A 20,090-nucleotide genomic window follows, 5' to 3' on the forward strand; every position below is an offset into this window, starting at 1 on the left:
CGCCTCCGGGGCACCGACTACGCGGAGGCCGTCTGTTGTCATGACAGTTCACCGCTAGCCCCCACTCGTGTTCCCTAAGCTGGATGCTGGGCACCCTGCCACAGTGGAAACCTACCGAAAAGTGGCCTTGTGCCCAAGGGAAGAGCCTACACAGTGAAGGAAACACTCCCCACAGCGGCGCTGCCCGGAACGCCCTTCGCGGCCAGCGAGGCTGGAGGCTGAGCCAGCCCTAGCGTGTAGCTGAGTGTGCTCGTTCTGGCCCAGTGTATTACAAGCCGTCCCGACACCTGTGAAAACCACATTAAATCATCCCCGGTACTGTTAACGGAGCTGGTGAGCAGGTGGGTAAAGAAAACAATTAAACAAGCTTGCTTAAAAAGCTGGGGGGAGCATGGTGAAAGAGGATAGGGCTGCCAGTGTCATACCGGGGTCAGTGCTACAGTGCTGCCCATGTGTCCGTGCACCATGTAGGATGCAGAGTTACAGTAACAAATACTGCCTCTTAATTGCTGTTTTATGTTGTTTTGACTGCCTAAGAGTTGGGAAAGGCTGCGATCGCAGTATGGGACGAGAGTGTAGTGGACGAATCGAGCAAGCCTGGGTTTGTGGGTGGCCTGATGTAACTCACACCTGTGACATCCTGACATGGGCGGGGCATCCTGAGCACAGGAGGCAGGTGAACAAGTGAGTCAACAAGGTCTTCCGGAGATCGGGGGTTGGGGTGCGGGTGGGGGGGGGGGGGTAGCAGCATCTTCAGAAGACAATGAACATGCCGTAATGCACCTCTTATTTACAATAATTACATTCTTTATTATCTTACTGGGTTTGCTGCAAAGCTCATAATATTTAGCCTGGGGCAGATCAATGCTAAATGTGCCTTTCGTGTACTATACCCCACATGGCCACCATGAAATACCATTTCTGCAGGGCCATCGTGCAGTTTGGGATGAAGTAATGATACAGTAAAACAAAACTAGAAGAAGCATCCGCGCATCATTCACACCTCGGACAATCGATCACGTCCAACACACAAACGATATAAGGCATCTGGAACAAACATTTCTTTTCACTTGTCCATGCTGATGTAACACTGGGGCTGCTCGATGAGGTAACCCACCCTTGCATTTAGCATAAAAAACCTTCAGTATTAGGTTCAGTAGATAAGTAGGTAAAAGAATCTGCAGCAGCTACAGGTGGGACGATAATCTTCAAGAAATTGTGGTGGAGTCCATGCTAAAGTCTAAGGCGATCGCTATGTTTTATGTGAACAATGTGAACTGGTAATATATGAAGAAAATGCACTGTTTGTGTTGTATGTGGATGCTGAATGGCAGCGTAAATGTAATTTCAACCCCTTAGGAGAAGGCCATGCAGTGCTGCCAGTGGCACCTTCCGGAACGATCTGTTTCTCGACCTCCCCTCCATTTTACACCTCCTTGCTTGCAAAGAAATACGCCAGCAATAAAGATCAGAGTAAAACATGAACTTACTGGGAACTGGCCTCTGTTATGTTTTGCCAGTTTCATTGGGTGTTAATGGAATCTTGGACCTTTCCCTCGGTCACATGACCCCTGCAGGTGACCCCTGTTTCTTACTAGTAGAGGTCTTGTCTGGGCTATGTTCGTATCAGGTGTCACAGTGCTAATTACTCAAGGAGAAATACTTTCTTCGACGCCTTTCCCTCGCCAAGCGTAGAAATATGCCGATCTCTATCAATCTTACACCAACAGTGCCACCTATCGGAGCAGAGCGGTGTTACATACTAGACAGCAAGTAACACGATACCGTTTGTAAAATAAAATTGTTAATAAACATTCCGGAATAATTATGGCACTATCGGCTATGGACACAGCATTACAAATGACGTTTTAAGAAAATTCGAATATATTGAATGCAGATTTATTCGAATTATTATTGTTTTTTTTTTGTTTTTTTTTGCATTTCAGTAAAATCTGGAATATTTTTCTATTTTTAATTTTTTCGATTGTGCCTCGGGAGACGTATTTTTGTTTTGTCTTGCATCTTGTCCACTATGCAGTCTCCTAGTGCTTTAGCCAAAGAATTTCTTTTGTGTAGAACTAAACGGGGACATTTCAATGACTCTTTGTTAGAAGCCAAGGAGATCTAGGCCGAACTAGCAATTGTATAAAAAGCTGAGTTTGGTGCAGTGAATGAATGCAGCCACTGTGGGAAAGACACAAGGCATTTCCAGCAAGTTCTTCATTGAGATTTAAAATAAATAAATAAATAATTAAAAAAAAAAAAAAAAAAAAACTTTGAAGGAAAATCTTGCAGGGGCAGACTTTGACCTTTTTAATCACCATTTATAGTGTGGGTGGATCCATTCCATAACTGAACAGGAAATCTGAAATTTCCAGTCACCTGATACAAGAGGGTAGAAGTCAAACTTGAACACAGACTTGATCAGTGTGCATGGTGACCACAGTAGTCTGAATGTTACTGGACCACCACAGCGAACCAGACGAAATCCACACAGAGAATAAAGGCAAAATTAAACCCCCCCAACTCAAGAGGTGTAAAGCAACAGTTCTACCCACCTGCTTAGTAGTTTTTCCCTTTAGAACAGTATATTGTATATAGTATTTGTGTATTTTTAAGTTATAATTAGCTGCAATTTACTGCTCATATTACAAACGATGGAGGGGGGGCTGATATCCATCTGAACCTTCACAGTGCATGATTGATTATTATGGTAATACTTTACTTGACAGGGCACTAATATGTAGTAATAACTCAGTCACTACTGAAGTACAAATTATGAACAAATCATGAACAAATATAGTTGCTACTTCAGATAACTAATGATGAGCAAACAGTATGTAACTAAGACTTTTTTGTAGTTAATTAATACATAAGTAATCATATCATACTATATTAGCTGTCCCCCTTCACGTAAAGTGCTACTATACATAAATATTTTCATCATGTATTTTTAAGCTCAATAAATCATCCTCAACTTGAAACTTGGTTCAGAAGGAAATCACAGGACAGTGGCAGTGCGTTTTGAGGTAAGGTGCCGCGGTGTTGTTTTTATCGTGTTTGAACTATGCCCGCTTCATCGGAGTACATGAGCAGTGCTTACTTCTCAGCCTACTGCACGAAAGCCGTTGACAAACACTAAGCGTCGGCACTTTATTGGCACATTACCGGGCTAAGAGGTGACGGCGGCGAGCAGGAGCAGGAGCCATAATTGCGGAACGTGGTGTGAGTGCAGCTGATATACGTGAGATCAAACAGGAAGCCTCGCTCAAGCTGGGAAGCAGCTGGTCTGCTTTGCCCAGTCAGCAGAAACCACATCCCGATAACCCATACTGCCCTGTCAGTCACTGGCGGCAGGAATTCCCACAGCATCTCTGTCTGGCATACACGGTCATTAATGGATGTCACGAACACGCAAGAGCCCACCGTGGCATGCTCAGGCATGTATAACATTCTTACCCGCACGCACAAAGCAGCCGCAGATACCCAACCTAGCAAAATAAGGCCCGCTTAGCCGACTGAAGTGTAGACACCTGATTGTCACTCCATAGAGCAGGCGACTAATCCTATTGTTCTCTCTATAGGATTACAGTTCCATATCTCTCCCTCCCTTTGGGCTTGCTGGAGAGAGAAAGCAGATTAGGGGGATTAAGCCGTGTCCTCCTCCCATGCCGAGGCAGGACTCTGGATGCTGGTGAGCAGAAGTTGTTCCTGCACCACCGGATCCCACCCCTGGTGAGTCAGTGAAAGCAATCACATTCCTTACCAGGTCGCACTGGTGCTCCGTATGACATCACCTTTTTCCCAAATACCTGGAGAGGAGAAATGGATACAGCAAAGCCGTTATTAGTTTAATTCTGTGCATGACTAACTTCAGTGTTTCAGACATAGCCCAACATTCCATTCACTGGGTTGTCGCCTTCCAAAGCCTCCTTCCAGTACGCTCTCGCAGTAGCGTTCATCTATCTGACCATGGCGCACTTTTAAATGGAAAATCACTCTGTAGCCATTTGTAAACAAAGTCTTACGACTTCCTACAACATGCAGAGAATAAGTAGTAATTCAGATATGTGTATTACTGTTACAGATATGTCACAAAAAATGATTATAGTGTGGATATTGGTTAGAAAACCAGTTTGACTACAGAGCTTAGATTATTTCTGATCAAACTAAAGAAATGAGATGTGTTTGGTTTGACTCGATCTGTATGTAGTATTGAAACCTTCATGTATGAGTAACCTAAAATATTACAGAAATCAGATGTTCAAAAACAAAACAGACTTTACTAACTTCTAGTACTTCCACCAATACACAGACATGTCTTTCGAATCTGGAGAAAAAACTGGTTCAGGAAAGTCCTAGAAAAACTAAAAATCTGTCCAGTTGTGGGGAAAACAAAGATCTGAATAATTTACAGTCAATGGGCTTGTTATCAAAAATGTTTAAAATTTTGTTTAGCGATTAATTTCACTATGTACAATTTCTCATGGCATTGTCAGTGTGTCTGAATGCTGATGCACTATTTGGGCGGATAAGAATACTTGTATATAGATTTTCTTTTTTTTTTGCTGCTTTATCTTCATAAATGTTTATATAGAATTGACCCCCACGAACTTGCACATGACAAGCCGGTAGAGAAAATTGATTGATGGATGAAATATTTAAATCATATTCGGAGATTGGTTCGATTTTGTTGCCTATGACAGCATTTGACATCCTATGATAACCTGACCCATACATTTCATGTTAGAAGTTTTGTGGTAGGATATACAGCGTGATGCAGACCCATTGGATCACTATATTGACTCTTGTGATATTTCGTTTAACTAGTTAGATTCCGTGACAATGCAGTCTACAATTATTCACGCCTTAATTTTATGTCGCGATTATATTTTGACCATTGCAGTTTGTAAATGAAAGTGTAAGATGGTCAGCTCAGGCATTGCTGCTGAGACAATTGTACATATACTCATCAGCGTAAATAAACTGAACGCAACTATTAATGTGGAACCAAATCATCTTAAATTAGGAAGTTCAATCAGCAATCTTCGTAAGTGTTCACATTATCCTTCGACAAGAATAATTTTATTGCGTTCCCGTTTCCGGGGAGGCAGAGAAAACACACACGCACCCTGTCCCTTTAAAACTTGTTATCACCTGATTTCTGCGCAAATAGCAAGACTTTTAAAGTCACGTCCAGCAGAGCGAGGCTGCCAGTAACGGGGTGGTGTCGGCCACGTGTGTGACAGCGCAGTCGGCCAATCGATATCACGCAGAAGGGCAGAGTGGGAGGAGCTTCCCAAAATCGACCAATTGCTAAGTCACATTGGGGCGGTGCATGTCCCACTTTTAAAAAGTCAGTAGACTTATCCAAGAAACGGTAGAAAGTACGTGAACGTATGTTTGTGTGCGCGATGCCATTCGCTAGTTTACAGGATACCGGTGGAAAGAAGGAAATAGGCTGTCTGAAAATGAGATTTATTTTATTTTACTTCGCCGGGCCCATTATCCCCGTAGCAACAGAAACAGTAGCCAAAGAGGTGAGAGACGGGTAGTTTTTAAACAACGATCTTCACGTTTATTCGACTTCGCGCTGTTGCCTGGTAACTTAACCTCCTCGGTGTGATAGTTATCTGTGGTATAAAGTCGTGAATTTTATTTGCCGTTAAAATTCGTCTCGTGAGGAAGCTCGTGAAGCAGCCTAGTCAACAAGCGTCAAGGAAGCCGTACTTATTTGTATTATTTGTTAAGAAGTGAACAGAGCTTGTTAAATATAGTCAGTTTGTCAGTATCTGTTATTAAGTAGTAAGAAAGACAGACGGGGCTGTAGAGAAACAGCAGATCAGAAACAAAGGAACAGGTCAGAGCAAGAACAGTTTTGAGTTACATTGAGTTACACTTAAGTTATCTCAACATTATAGCGTATTAGTGTAAGTCTTCTAGACATTAGAGCAAAATGTCATTTTGGGTTTCAGTACACAAGCATACGTCCGTCTAATGCGTATTAATTCATCAAACTGAAATTAAGCCAAGCTATTTACATGGCACAGACACTTGGAAGGGCGTGTAAGTAGGAAATAGATCGAGTCACAACTGAAAGCGCAAACTAGATCTCCGGTTAAAAGTTGCTTGCAGTATATTATAGCCGGTGTTACACAGTTGATGATCTTCGGTCCAAACTTCTATAGACTGTTTACCAGTCAGATGTGTCTGGACGGGGAGCAGTCACACTGTAACACAATAGCTCGGAGGTGGGGGGTTCTGTGCGCTGCCCGAGTTTATGAAGCCGAACATCTAAAAACGAAAAGTGATTTCAGCCTGGATGGACGCTTGTTGTTCTGCTCGCTCTCACGCCCCACATGCACTTAAATGCTGAATCCGGAGCATGAAGGTTACTGTTTACCAGATATACAGTGCAGGTCTCCATGCTTTCGCTGTTAAGAATCTAAGAAAAAGTTTGGTATATAACAGATTTGTAAATATACATGCATTGAAAACATATATTCTAATATAAGAAGTTTGTTAAAATGTATTATTTTCATGTATTAGTGGCACAGCACGTAGTCTCTGGATATTTAATTATTACACCAGCTGTTTTAAAAGTTAATGTTTGTATTTTTAATTATACGTAGCATGTGGATCGTTACATTTGAATGTGGTTGTAAATCAGCCCTCCTAGTGGTAACAAGTTTGACGGCACCTTCAGGGTACTGGCAGACATAGGTTGTCTGAAATATCGAGTGCGGCTGGTTTATGGTAGCTATCAGGAAGAGTCCTACACCTGACTTGGTGTTTTTTTTTAATGAGTCAAGTGTACAAAGTGTATGTTTTTTTGACTCCACGTTGTGTGCCATAGGCAAAATCCTAATCCCCTTTTTATGGGAGGTTAGCGGACATATCAGTGGGTTCGATTTCAGCTCCGGGTGGTATTTCGCAACCCAATTTGCTGACACTCTCCATCTGTATTTAATCAACACCACCTGAAATATTGTGTTCAAATAGCTGGCACTCAGATGTAATCCATGAAGATGTTGAATGGCTGACTGGCAGAACTGGCCACTTGGGTAAGCAGGGTCTTTTCAACATCTTGTCATTAAAACCGATTAGGTTTAAGTCAGTATGTCCTGCTACAGTAACCCTAACCATCCATAGATTCTAATAAGAGACTGATTGTTCCCCCAGCCCATCTCTCTCTCTTTTTTGCATCAATGGAGTCGTCACTCTAAATGATTTTATTGCTGGTTCTTGGAACCTGACCAGGATGTTTATGTGAGAACATACACGAGGGTTAGATAACTGGTGCGGCAAAAATAAAACCGGAGGCTTTAAAATACATTTTATTACTTTCTGATGGACACCTGAGATCCTGGGTAATGCAACATAGTGACGAATAATTATTCCATTGATGCAAACAGGGATTGATGGTTCAGCAAAAAAAGCATTTCATCTGACCCCTGAGGACCAGAAATCTAAGCTGTGGGATTCTTGTTCTTCGTAGACAGTGTCCCGCACTAGCCCCAGTCTCAGCGTCTACATGTGTGACTAAAGTTGTCTTTTGAAATAGACTGATCACATAAGCTGCAAATTGGCCAAGAAACATAAGATAGCTTTAAAACTGGTTTTTCTAGAATACTTTCAGCCTGAAAAACGTAAATGTAAATAGGTAATATATTCTCCTCCTATATCCATTTTGCAGTTTCACCATATCGCTCCTCAGGATGTTGCCCATACATCCGCGATGGTGTCATATATTGCTTGACATATTTATATGTATATATTTATACACGTTATTTTTATAGCTGATAGCCGCAGGGCTGTGTGTTCAGTAGTAAGGAGATGGGCACCAACAGAAGAATGTATTCACTAAGTGCTGCATATACAAGATGCAAATACTGTGATATGGTAGTTGGAAGTTTTTTGTCTTTTACTCAAGTAGTGTCTTATGAGTCTAGAGTGAATGAAAGTTTCAGCCATTGTGCCGAACTTGGTTGGTTAGATTTGGGTGTGTGTGTGTGTTTTTGGGGTTGGGCTTATGTTGCCCCGTTTGCCCCTGTTCTTTTGCACAGTGTGCAGGGAGACCTGTCTCTCCACAGAGCCCGCCTCCTCAGTTGGAAAAGCCCCTGGAACGGGCTGCCCTAGCAGATCTCCGAAGGAGCACGAAGCAGCATCATCATGCCCTTTTTTCAGGGATTGCAGGAGGTAACTGGGAACCTGCAGATGATTAACTGAACTTTTGTTCCATAACGAAGGTGCTCGTTGGCTCTTAGGAGTGGGAATGATAAGCGTAGGGTGGTCAGTGTTCATTCCGTTCATTTTTTTACGCAACTGGCATATCCGTGCATTGTGCTCTGAATGCTTAGATTTGCCGGATGTGAGTAGATTAATGTTTTGAGCAGAACGTCCACATTTCACAGGCTGCCAGTTTTGCTTGGGTAGCCCCAGAGAACAGCCTGCTGGTATCGTATTTCGGGTGCGGCAGAGAAGCCAGTGGCATACTGTAGCTGGGACAGGGCAGACAAAAGCTCAGCAGCATTTACGGACCCTTGGAAAACATTTTAGAGCTACGGGAGCCAGCGACAGATGAGCAGAATGATAATATTGAGGAACTGACCGAGTGTGAGGATCTGAGTACTGACTTCTGGCTTAAGTAGCCTGTGTGTGTGTGTCAGTAAACATGTGTTGGTAAACTAGAGACAGAATTAATACTTTGGCTGATGATCGTATATAACAATAGAAAATAATATTAATATTGATTTTTTTATGTTTAGAACTTACTAGCTGTAAAAAGCCTTTGTAAACCCCACTGTAAATCATATTTAAAAGAAAGCCTTAAATCTAAAATCGTCCAATAGGGAATAATCAAATTTTTTTTAAAGACTATGGTGCACTGCAGAGTGTCTTGGTAATGATAGGACATTGATCTTGATTTAAGTAATTAAATTGATTTCATAGTTTTCCGCCTCTACAGATGACACTCATGTTACCTGCATTTACGCATTTAATACGGGTGAAAATTCTCCACGTGGGCTCACACGCGCAGCTTAGTCGGTGATACCCGCGGCGCGTGCTTTCTCACACGGGACATGTACGCTCGCACACGGAGCACATGACTTCATGTCCTCCATGTCGGGTTTCTCGAGCGAATAGTGTGGTTTTCCGAGGATGTGACCATAGTAATGTAAAGTGTACTGTGCCTCTCCCTTCCAGAACAAGCTGATCTGCTATGACCAGAAGAACCAGAGTTACACCTGTGAGTCTGGCCAATGCTGCGGAGAGTCTGAATGCTGCGGCCACTACTATCAGCTTTGGTGTAAGTCCCTCCCCCCAATTCCCGTTCAAGCGGTATTTACTGCTAAACCTCACCCCTATAGTACCAGCTGTACTATTTCTGTACCCTGTCTACTCCACCTAAAATGTTAAGTGCTATTGTAGATAATCTGGCAGAGAAGACTGGCATAGATTATTGTTGGTGAATGTATGATTCTGCTGGTTGGTTCCTATGGGAAGCAGAGCTCATACAGGGGTAGAGATGATTGGGTATAGGTTTGGTCTGTGTGGCTGTAATTGGCTGGGACCAACCGCGGTGGGCGTGGTTTGCCAGGGTTCTGGCTGGTGTGGACCCTCATCATCACCCTGAGCTGCTGCTGCATCTGCCACCACCGCCGGGCCAAACTCCGCCTCCAGCAGCAGCAACGGCAGCATGAAATCAACCTCATCGCCTACAGGGAGGCCCACAACAACTCGTCTCTGCCATTCTACTTCAGTGAGTGCACTGTCCAAGAAACTGCCTTCGCTCCCAGCTTTTGAATAGTCAGCACTTGATAGTCATGTGAGCAAGTAATCAAGATGACTGGTTTTCCAAGATCAGTCAAGTCGACTGTCCAGGAAAAGTTTGTTGTTTGGGGGCCTGGAACCTCTTCCAGCTAAATTTCAATTATCTTAAAGCTCATGTTATTCAGTGATGAATTTCTTAGCTGAATTGGGTACCACAGAGGGGGCCTTTTTAAGGAGAGCTGTTGGTGTGTATGTATGTAGGTTTGTGTTGTATGATTGCAGGAGCATTTGATGTATACATATACCTGTCAGCTGCTTTCTCGCTTTCCTTCACAGGGTTATTGCCCAGCTACCTTCTCCCAGCCTATGACGAGGTGGTTAGCCACCCCCCGACACCGCCCCCCCCGTACAGCGTCAGACCTCCCAGCCAGATGGCCCCCCTCGACCCTTTCGTCCCAGAGCGGACGGACGAGCTCCAGCCACTGAGCAGCCCCAGGCCCCGTGAATGTGAACCTGCCCCCCCGGACGCCCAGGAGGACGAGGTGTCCGAGCAGCAGCGGGAGGGCAAGGAGCAGACCCCAGGGAGGCACCGGCGCTTCACGGGCGACTCGGGAATCGAGGTGTGTGTCTGCAGCCACAGGCAGGGCGGCGACCCACTGGAGCCGCTGGACTTCTGTGAGGGCTGCATTGCGGACAGCCCCGGGAACGAGGAGCCGGGCATGGAGCCCAGGGCCCTTGGGTATCTCCTACACACCATCAATGAGCAGGAGGGACACAGCCAAGCCAATAGCCCGGGGCCTCAGAGCTGAGGTGGATGAAGAAGACTGCATTGTTTTTATTTCCTGTGAATGTGTGTGTGTGTGTGTGTGTGTGTGTGTGTGTGTGTGTGTGTGTGTGTGTGTGCGCGCGCGCGCGCGCGTGTCAAGAGTGAGGTACATTCTCAGTGTCGGACTCATAAGCAGGATCCCGCAAAGCCTTCTCCCCCAACAGGCCTTTCCTTGCACTGCCGACAAAGTGCCTACGCAGATAGCCAATGGGAATGCACGATCAGCTGGCAGCAGCAGACTGACTGCCGGAGGTGATGCAGCTGTCAGTTGCCACTAGAGGGCCCCCTGTGGTTCGCGGCCGCAGCCGGGGTGCAGAGGAATGGCCGCTGCTTGACCTGTTTCTGGCACCGTCCAGGGTCAGGTTAAACAGGCCATTTGCACTGGTGCTCTGAACAACATGTCTGGTTCATTAGGCAGTGGCTTAACACCCAGATATGTGTATTTATTCATTATTAGCATTCTAAAAGTGAAATGTAAGGTCATCTACAGATGTTGTGGGTTTTCTTTTTATCACATTTTGCAGTCTGCTGCTTCAGTTATAGTTCTTTTAACCATGAGTGATATTAAGCTGTTTCTTGGTTCAAGTGGCTGCTTTTAGCCAAGTGAATGAATAGACAGAAAATAAGCACTCGGTCACGAAGATTTTTCTACTTTGGGTTCATATAGGCAAAACATCTACTGTTTAAATTTATTCGTGCCCTGCCTTTGAACAAGTGGTTTTTCATGGTCTTCGATGTGCAGTAATTTTAGTTTTGAATGAAGTTCCTATATACTTCTGATTTGCTTTTTGTTTGCTGTTTGACACTAGGTTTTAAGAGATTGAAAGCAGTTGTAGCGCTCAATTGGTCACTTGTGTGGTTGTCCTGATCATGAGCAGTCGGCTCCATTGAGGGAAACGGGGAAGAGCCCTCAGTTACAGGTGACACAGTCCCACAGATGGACCCTTTAAGGTGATGATACACACAGCAACAACACAGTTGCCAACCAGGTGAGACAAAGGAAAACTCATCTGCATCTGGATGTTCACAAAAAGTTGCCCATCGGTGATCAAAGTTTTTCCAAGTTGAAAAATGTTGCCTAAAATCAATGGGAAAGTGCCCAAGCAACTTTGCTCAAAACGTCGCCCTGTGTATTATCGCCCTTACTGGTCTAGTCTGACTCCTTGATGAGCTTTAACTACTTGGGGTTGCAGCTGTGCTATTGAAAGCTTATAGAGAGATTGTCATCTGTCTTTTCTTCCAGTAGATATTAGTTCAGAAGTGATTGATTGTCTTAAATCGGAATCTGTCTGATGAGATAGTTGTAAAAATGTTTATCAACCGTCTGGTTTTGCCTTAAAACTAAGAACTGGTTTAAGTTATAAGGAATCTTTCCTTTGTTATATAATATGTCACATGGTTCTTGGGCATAAAACCAAAATTACTGTAAATTCAGTTACTGTAAGTTTTGCATCCCTTTTGTTAATGTGACCAAATGTCTCTGCTTACTGTTTTATATTGGAATGTATTTTTTTATCTAGAAAGGCTACAGCTGAATGAAGTGCTAGAGCGAGCCGAAGGTAGCAGCTGCCTTTCCTCCTCGGGCTGTGTGCTGAGCTGTATTTTACTCTGATTTCTCGTAACATTTTGCACAGTGCAATTTACCAGCGTTATTTGTAGCATTTTGTAAGATATGATTAATGTGGAGAGAATAAAAAGCCACATTGTAATGCCTTTTTTGTTTCTTTTATTTTCCATAAGATAAACACTTAAGTATTATATGTAAAGAACTGTCAGTGAAAGGCAACTGCGGAACTGCTCGTTTACCAGTAAGACGTGTTGGTTTAAGGTACAATGCGCTTATTGGCCTGTAGAGGGCATCAGGATGCCAACCAATACGACTTCGTATGTTTTTCACGTTAATCCCCTGGGATACACTCGTATTGGGCCGGGGTTGTTTTGTTCTTCACCACAGTTACTCCCTTAAATTTCAAAATGATAACGAAAATATTTCTCAGAATGCTGTTCAACGATATGTTTCACTGCAGCGGTTTCGTATAATTAAGAATAATCTCCCGTGAATTGTACCTTCCTGTGGAAATTGATGAAGTTAAAGTCAAATCACTTCCTCGCTCAGTGTTTGGCGTGCATTTGATTCAAGTGGACTCCCCACTTTCGTCCCCCGGCTTCCTGTCTTGTGTCCTGTGCGGTCTGCGATGGGCTTTAGCCACCCCCGAAGGACGTCAGTATGAAGAAGGACGTTCTTCATAGCTCATAATCACAGTTTGCAGATTTGCAAGCAGGAAAATAAAAGATCATTTATATTTCCCTATCCCGGGCTACACTTTAATGCTCGGGTGCCTCAACATTCACGACTCACCTTAGAAACACGTTTATCAGTTAAACGCTTTATCGCTTCTACTGCATGCTGCAAACACGTTACTGAAGGAGGGCTCACAAGCGAAGAGACAGGACATAATCCGTGGATCTCGGGTGCCTGCCCCAAGTAGCAAAGACCTATAGATGGGATGCCAGTCTCAAACACCATCACTCAATCATAGAGTTATGCCTAATCTAGAGACAGCACTTACTGTAATTGCATGTGTTAGACTGCAGGACGAAATTCGTGTGACACTGGCAAAACATGCGCAAACTACCAACATAAAGCAGAGGTGAGATTCGAACAGATAATCCTAAAGGTGTGAAGTATCAGCGCTAGTTATATGGCCGTGATATAATGGTTGCCCAGTTTAATTTAATTATATAAACCTTAATTTTATTCACTATCAATCAATTAATTGTTTTTTAGCATAGAAACGTTAAGGTAATCGAATATTTTAATTGATAGCGCTATGCAGAAAAATATCAATCCGACACATTGGTCACAGAGTCGCTTTCAATCGTGGAATTTCTATTCGACAACAAAACAAATGCGGGTTCAGATTTGCTCAGATTTAAATAAAGATTATACCCGTACCGAGAAATGCTACTGGTCCAATTAAGCTATTAGACTATTTAAACTGGGATAATTACAGTAGTCATGTACAGTAGTCTTTAATTGCTTTACGTTAGTGTTTTATTAGTAGTGAATTACCTACCTGACAACCACCCGTATTTGATTAGTTGTGTCATAAACAATTAATGCCGTGTCTTCCACTTTCAGTTATCTGAACAGTACAATGACATATTAAGAAAAAAAACGTCTTGGTATTGAAATTGTATGTCTACATTTGATGTTTATGCACAATATGTATTTCAAGTTTAAATATTTAATGTTAAATATATTAGAATCACACAACAATCCTGTATGATAGACGTATGAATGGATATATTGACATTATTAGCTTCCTCATGCGCAGGCTTGAATTTGGTTTTAGCTATTTGTATGCAGGATTTGCATGTTCTCCCCTGTTTGCAGCTTCCGGTCGCTGTCTGATGAAAACCGCTGACTCCAAACTGGCTTTCGCCTGAGACACAGTGACAGTACCGGAAGAGGTGCGTGTACATAACCAGCGAAAGGATGACATCTGCTCTAAGGACTGTACCTTATCCTAACCCCTAAAGTTTATTTAAAATTCATAACTCAAACAGAATGTTTTTTAGTGAGGAGGTACTGTGAGATTTTATGAGTCTTGTTAGCTACATTCTTTTTTCAAATTCTTGTCCCTAGGGCTGACAATGAGACATTTTTCTGTTTTAGGCAGCTGTCTGTGGAAGATAGCTTCAATGTCAGTGTCATCCTTAGTTGGAAGAAGGTGTTGGATTATGTTGCAGAGCCCGGGTATAGCAGTGTAAATCTGTTTAAAGGTATAGCAGATTAGTGAAAGCAAGGTCACGGGTCATCAGCTGTGCATGTTGTGCGTGACGAAGTGCAGCTGGGAAGCTGTGTTTTGGTGGCCCCCCTTTCCCTTAGATCACCGTCATCCCTCCTTCGTCGTGCGACGTTAGGTTTCCCTGCTGCCAGAACATGTAATGCAAGCGCGAGTCTGCCCTTTGGATACTGGCTGATCGTGCTGAGTTCATTCCTCATCATCTTTATGGTGAGGATTCGCAAGTTTGATAAATCGTGACGGCATAATAAACCACTGTTGTGTGTGTGTGTGTGTGTTTGTTTGTGGTGGGGGGGGTATGGTGGCTTGTGGCTGAAATATGGTGCAGCATCACCTACCAGTGGTCATTTTGCTAAATATTTTGGCCAGTCCTTAAAATGACCCTTTTGGACGGTCATATATACCTATGACAGAGTTCTTGCTCTCTCATCTCATTTCCAGGTCATTATCTTAATGTCATTTCCCCATTGCAGGTGCTTCATCATACATTCTCTGAATTTATGAGCTGTGCCATAAATTCAGCCCTGTTAGGGATGGAAAAACTGCATGTGTGAGACAATCTCTGACCTCTGGTCTGTAATTTCCATTCTCATAAGCACGGGTCAGATAAGATAAAGCAAACACTTTAAAGGAGTCTCTTCAACGGCCTTTTATTCAGGGTCATCTGCATTTCTTGCACGACTGCATTTTTACTACTGACTGGAAAGTGTGGGGTGTAAGTCACTGACTAAAAGATAGAAGAGAATCCTATAACATATTAGCTCACTATCACCTGTCACTATTCTCCTAAGTCTTCATTTGTTCTGTATATGGGGAATCTCAAGAGGCAATGGGATGTTTTAGAATGAAAACAATTCACGTCTTTTTTTACTATTTTCACCTATGTTATATATTCATTATGCAATAAAACAGTCGGTATTGACGTCATGACCAGGTGGTTCACGTATCTTAGTGCATTCTCATTTTATATTATATTCATTTAGCTGGCAATTTTATCCAGAACGACATCATCTTTAGAGAAAGCAGAGCCAAACAATTTGAACAGGAGAACTTCCATTCATAGTCACAGCATCCTAACCTACTGACCCCCACACTGACCCCAGACACTTCATTGGATTGGACACATTTCAGGAAGATCAGTTTTTTGCGGGGTCAGTTTATTGCGGGGACATTAATTATAGCTGTTTGATCTGAAGTATTCCTAAGAAAACAGGATTCACAGAAAACCGTATGCAAAGAAGTAATTGTACAATTTTTAGTTAGAACCAGTGCTTTCAACCATAATTGGAAAATGTGCTTGGAGATGACACAGGAAAATATTTCACCTAAATCCTAAAATCTCTGAGGTGTTTATTTGGCCACTTAACGTGCCCTAAATAAAATTAGCAATCATGACTCAATTGCTTTTGTTTTTTTTTATGGCTTTTAAAGTACTTTGGAAACAACTCGGATCTAATTAGGTAGTTAAGAATCTCAGCGTACTGTAAGTGTCGCCACAAGGGGTCACTGTAGAATGTAAACATCCATTGCAGGGGTGAGAGAACTTCTCGTCTTTCAGGAGAACATTGTACCTGAAGGGAGGTGGTAACGATGTCTTCCAAAACAGTAGGGATGTTTGTGGTATGATTTAAGTTAGAGGATTTCTCTCCTTTATATCAATCCATTAACTTTGCAGTAGCAACTGATTGCCATTTTGCTTTTAATGAAACCAGATGTAACTGAGAAATAAACATGTTTACAGAATAAATCTATTTCTGGGTGCTGCAGTGGCTTAGTGGGTATCACTTTTGCTTCTCGCCTCCATATTTAGGTTCGAAACCCATCTCTGGTCTCTGTGTGGAGTTAGTATGTTCTTCCTCTGTCATCTTGGTTTCGTCCTGCACTCCAAAGATGCGTAGCTAGGCTAGTTGGTGTGTAAACTGTCCATAGAGTATGTTTTTGTGTTTGCATCAAAGCGGACCGGCATCCCAGCCAGGGTGTACCGCGGTCTTGTGCCGTATATTGCCAAAGATCCAGCCCCACCCCCCACTCCATGCCTCTAAACAGAATAAGTACTTGGAAGATAGAATTATAAATGTTTTTGCATCATTAACTAGGAGCTGATTTTAAATGATCGTGTGAAATATTACGATTTGCTTTATAGGTATACTAATGAAGATTATGAAGATAAAAAAAAATGCTGATTCTCTTCAAGACCAGTGCAGTAACTCAAGAAAATGTGTAAGAAGAACCCAGTGATTAAACCTCCAAATAGTTTATGGGTGTCGACATCAATATGACGGTAAGCATTTGCAAAAACCATTTTCATACAATGAATAACTACTTTTGAAGTCATCACAAAATGCAGACCTAAATATTACACCTAAGTATTAAACAGCAATATGTTAATTTCATTCATTCGGGATTTCTTTCACTCAAATAGTAGTACACACTTTATCCTCCGATATAGTCAAACAAACATGCAATTTATTAGGAATATCGTTTATTTTAAATATTGTTGTCATTACAATGCTTTAGAATGTCTCTTGCAGAGTCACGCTTAAAAATACAAAGCAGAATAGCATGATTTATACTAAACAGAACTAATTTCTCTCTGATCCTAACACGTCCTACAAAATCAAACAAATGTAGTTTCGTGAGCATGTTTGAACATCACTGTACAACCTAATAGCGTATGGTTTACAAGTACCAGTCTACTTTACTGGAATATTCTGATTTATTTATACAGTGACTATCAGATCAAATATTTATGAATGCATTAAGTACTCCGACACACCATTATGCCTGAGGAAGACCTGAATCTTATTATGGCTCAACTATGATAAGTATTAAAGGGAGATCAAAACACAGTATTGTCATAGTTTACATTATGGCAATAAATATTAAAGGTTTCCTCCATGGTTTGAAAACACATGCCAAGGGACTCTAAGCCTCTTTATTAAAACATAACATATGAGATTTTATAGACTTACATTTATCCATTTTCGCACTAAATTATTAGAAATCAATGTACATTATTGTGCCATGTGAATCAAAATTGAAATTACGTAACATTCGAACTGGTGCATCCACTGCAGTTATGCCCCATCCCCGTAGATATAACATACGACGTGAAATACTGATATTTTGCAAAGACTAAATACAGTAAGTATGCATACATTGTGTTGTGCAATAACCACCTATTACGCAAATTTCCTGATGTTAGACCATCGTTTTCGCTGAAATCCAGGCTAGCGAGTTGATTCCGACGAAATCGCAATCTTAATAACCAATAACATAATGCTTCGCTGATTTTTTTTCCATTAACCTTGACTTGTTTATTTCATTACGTTACAGAGTTCCATACGTATATATACGAGGAACCGGAATCACTAAAACAAGATACAACTTAAGGTTACTTTTAAATAGGTCAGCATTTTATACGGTATTGTTCCGAGAAAGATTGCTTCATTCCTATTTTTTTATAAGGTACTGCATAATATATCAGAGTCTAAAGAGGGCATTTTCATAAATATCCCGATTCCGATTCAGCCAGCTCCCCCCGCATCTAGCGTACACACCGCATCCGAAGAGTTGACAAACGTTTACGGAATAGCATAGCAGCACCCCCTGCCAAACTCCCCTCCCGAGTCCGCGAGCTTCCCATATTCATCATTGGTCTCCTGTAAACCAATCCAAACAAATCACCAGGAGGTTGCGTCCCACTGGATCTAGGTCCTGGATCTTTATTTGCTGCAGGTGCCTAGAATGCCCGCCTCAGTTCGGCTTGCCTCACCTGATTGGTCGACGGGAACGCCCGTCTGTGGGCTCTGGGAGACGCACGAGTTCATACTGAGCTCGCGCTGGAGTGAAATCAGTTCGGAGTTTCAGACGCGTAGCGGGAGCGCAGCTGGTCTGATGCGCGAGCCAGTGAGACCCACAGCGGAGATGTGGCCGGACTCCGATTGGCTCTGATAAATATTTTTTTTTCCATTTAGAGGTTGCCCATTATGAACATGGCAGAGCAATCGGCTGCAGTGCCCACTCCAAAGATGGCGGCGCTTTGCCGGGTTCGAGCCCTGACACTGGTTTTCTTGACTGTCAGCGGCTGTTTGGGTAGCTCGTCAAGTAGCAAAGACGGAGCCGAAGAAACTGTCATCATAGGTCTGAGACTGGAGGACACGGATGACGTTTCCTTTATGGACAGGGGCTATCTGCGGGTCAGCGAGAGGTCCCGTGTCAAGTTGAGGGTATATGGGCAAAACATTAACAACGAGACATGGTCCAAAATCGCTTTCACAGAACACGAGAGAACTAGAGTCATCGGTAACATTGACAATTCATTCGGGGACAACAAGAGCAAAGAAGATGTATCCGGTTTCCATCCTTGCGGCATCAGGACATCGGATATTATAATTTTGCCCAGTATAACTGTGAATAGGAAAACGTCGGGGATAGTTGAAATTGAAGTGAAGCCCCTCCGCAAAACCGAGAGGAGCAAAGCTTACTACCTGTGCATCGCAACCTCAACGCCCGCGGTCCCGGGGGTCCATGACCCTTGGACCGAAAACACCTGGATCTATCACGATGGACACGACACTAAAGTGATCGTAGTGGAGGAGAAGAAGTTTCTGTTGCCGTTCTGGCTGCAAGTGATCTTCATCGCTATGCTGCTCTGTCTGTCCGGCATGTTCAGCGGGCTGAATCTGGGGCTGATGGCCCTGGATCCCATGGAGCTCCGGATAGTTCAGAACTGCGGCACCGAGAGAGAGAAGAATTACGCGAAGAAGATCGAGCCGGTGCGGAGTCAGGGGAATTACCTTCTCTGCTCGCTGCTTTTAGGAAACGTCTTAGTTAATACCACCTTGACTATTTTGCTGGATGATATCGCCGGCTCTGGATTGATCGCCGTCGTTGTGTCAACGATTGGGATAGTTATATTCGGCGAAATAGTTCCGCAAGCAATATGTTCCAGGCATGGCCTTGCGGTCGGTGCCAATACCATATTCCTCACCAAATTCTTCATGCTGCTCACTTTCCCTGCCTCGTACCCGGTGAGCAAGCTGCTAGATTACCTTTTGGGACAGGAGATAGGAACCGTGTACAACCGAGAAAAACTCCTGGAGATGCTGCGAGTGACGGATCCTTATAACGATCTGGTGAAAGAGGAGCTTAACATTATTCAGGGTGCCTTGGAGCTCAGGACAAAGACCGTGGAGGATGTGATGACCCCCCTGCGCGACTGCTTCATGATCGCGGGAGACGCGATCCTGGATTTTAATACCATGTCAGAGATCATGGAGAGCGGCTACACGCGGATCCCGGTTTTCGAGGGCGAGCGCTGCAACATCGTAGACCTGCTGTTCGTCAAGGATCTGGCTTTCGTGGACCCCGATGACAGCACGCCATTAAAAACCATCACAAAGTTCTACAGCCACCCGTTGCATTTTGTGTTCAATGACACTAAGTTGGATGCAATGCTGGAGGAGTTTAAAAAAGGTAAGGCGGCTGGGCTGGGTTTGTCTGTCTGCGATTTGCCTTGTAGTAAAGCGATGCTTTGGAAACCATCTTCATCTCGTTATACACGTGGAAATGACCCACCTTTAAACAAGCGTACTTAATTTATTTTGTTTCGCCGTTTTTTTTAAGTGGGTTAAAAATAAAGAGGTACAAATCGAATGAAGAGTTCGGGACTAGCGGAG

General features: G+C 43.1%; 2 protein-coding genes across 9 annotated transcripts in view; both read left to right on the forward strand.

The window, feature by feature from the left end:
• Window positions 1-5,338: 5,338 nt before the first annotated feature.
• LOC125739354 (WW domain binding protein 1-like) lies at window positions 5,339-12,758 on the forward strand. 4 transcript variants are annotated; one of them, XM_049009381.1, is made up of 6 exons: window positions 5,340-5,540; window positions 7,003-7,064; window positions 8,067-8,199; window positions 9,208-9,310; window positions 9,602-9,763; window positions 10,111-12,756. In XM_049009381.1, exons 3-6 carry the CDS (start codon window positions 8,173-8,175, stop codon window positions 10,581-10,583), a joined length of 765 nt encoding a protein of 254 aa, XP_048865338.1. In that variant the 5' UTR covers window positions 5,340-5,540; window positions 7,003-7,064; window positions 8,067-8,172; the 3' UTR covers window positions 10,584-12,756. The 4 variants fall into 4 exon arrangements, 3 of the variants coding, with proteins under 3 accessions (XP_048865336.1, XP_048865338.1, XP_048865339.1); XR_007397124.1 differs by lacking the exons at window positions 7,003-7,064; window positions 8,067-8,199 and having other exon boundaries at window positions 5,339-5,540; window positions 10,111-11,589; window positions 12,121-12,758; XM_049009379.1 differs by lacking the exons at window positions 7,003-7,064; window positions 8,067-8,199 and having other exon boundaries at window positions 5,339-5,540.
• A 5,436-nt stretch (window positions 12,759-18,194) lies between these two features.
• LOC125738665 (metal transporter CNNM2-like) overlaps window positions 18,195-20,090 on the forward strand; it is a 37,401-nt gene continuing 35,505 nt past the window's right edge. For 3 of the 5 annotated variants that reach the window (XM_049007855.1, XM_049007856.1, XM_049007857.1), the window contains exon 1: window positions 18,195-19,887. In XM_049007855.1, the coding sequence (XP_048863812.1) occupies window positions 18,399-19,887 (1,489 nt within the window). In that variant the 5' untranslated portion in view covers window positions 18,195-18,398. The remainder of the gene's footprint in view (window positions 19,888-20,090) is intronic. The other 2 variants (XM_049007853.1, XM_049007854.1) reach the window with 2 other exon arrangements.

This window comes from Brienomyrus brachyistius, chromosome 3, assembly GCF_023856365.1.
Source record: "Brienomyrus brachyistius isolate T26 chromosome 3, BBRACH_0.4, whole genome shotgun sequence".
Lineage (NCBI taxonomy): Eukaryota > Metazoa > Chordata > Actinopteri > Osteoglossiformes > Mormyridae > Brienomyrus > Brienomyrus brachyistius.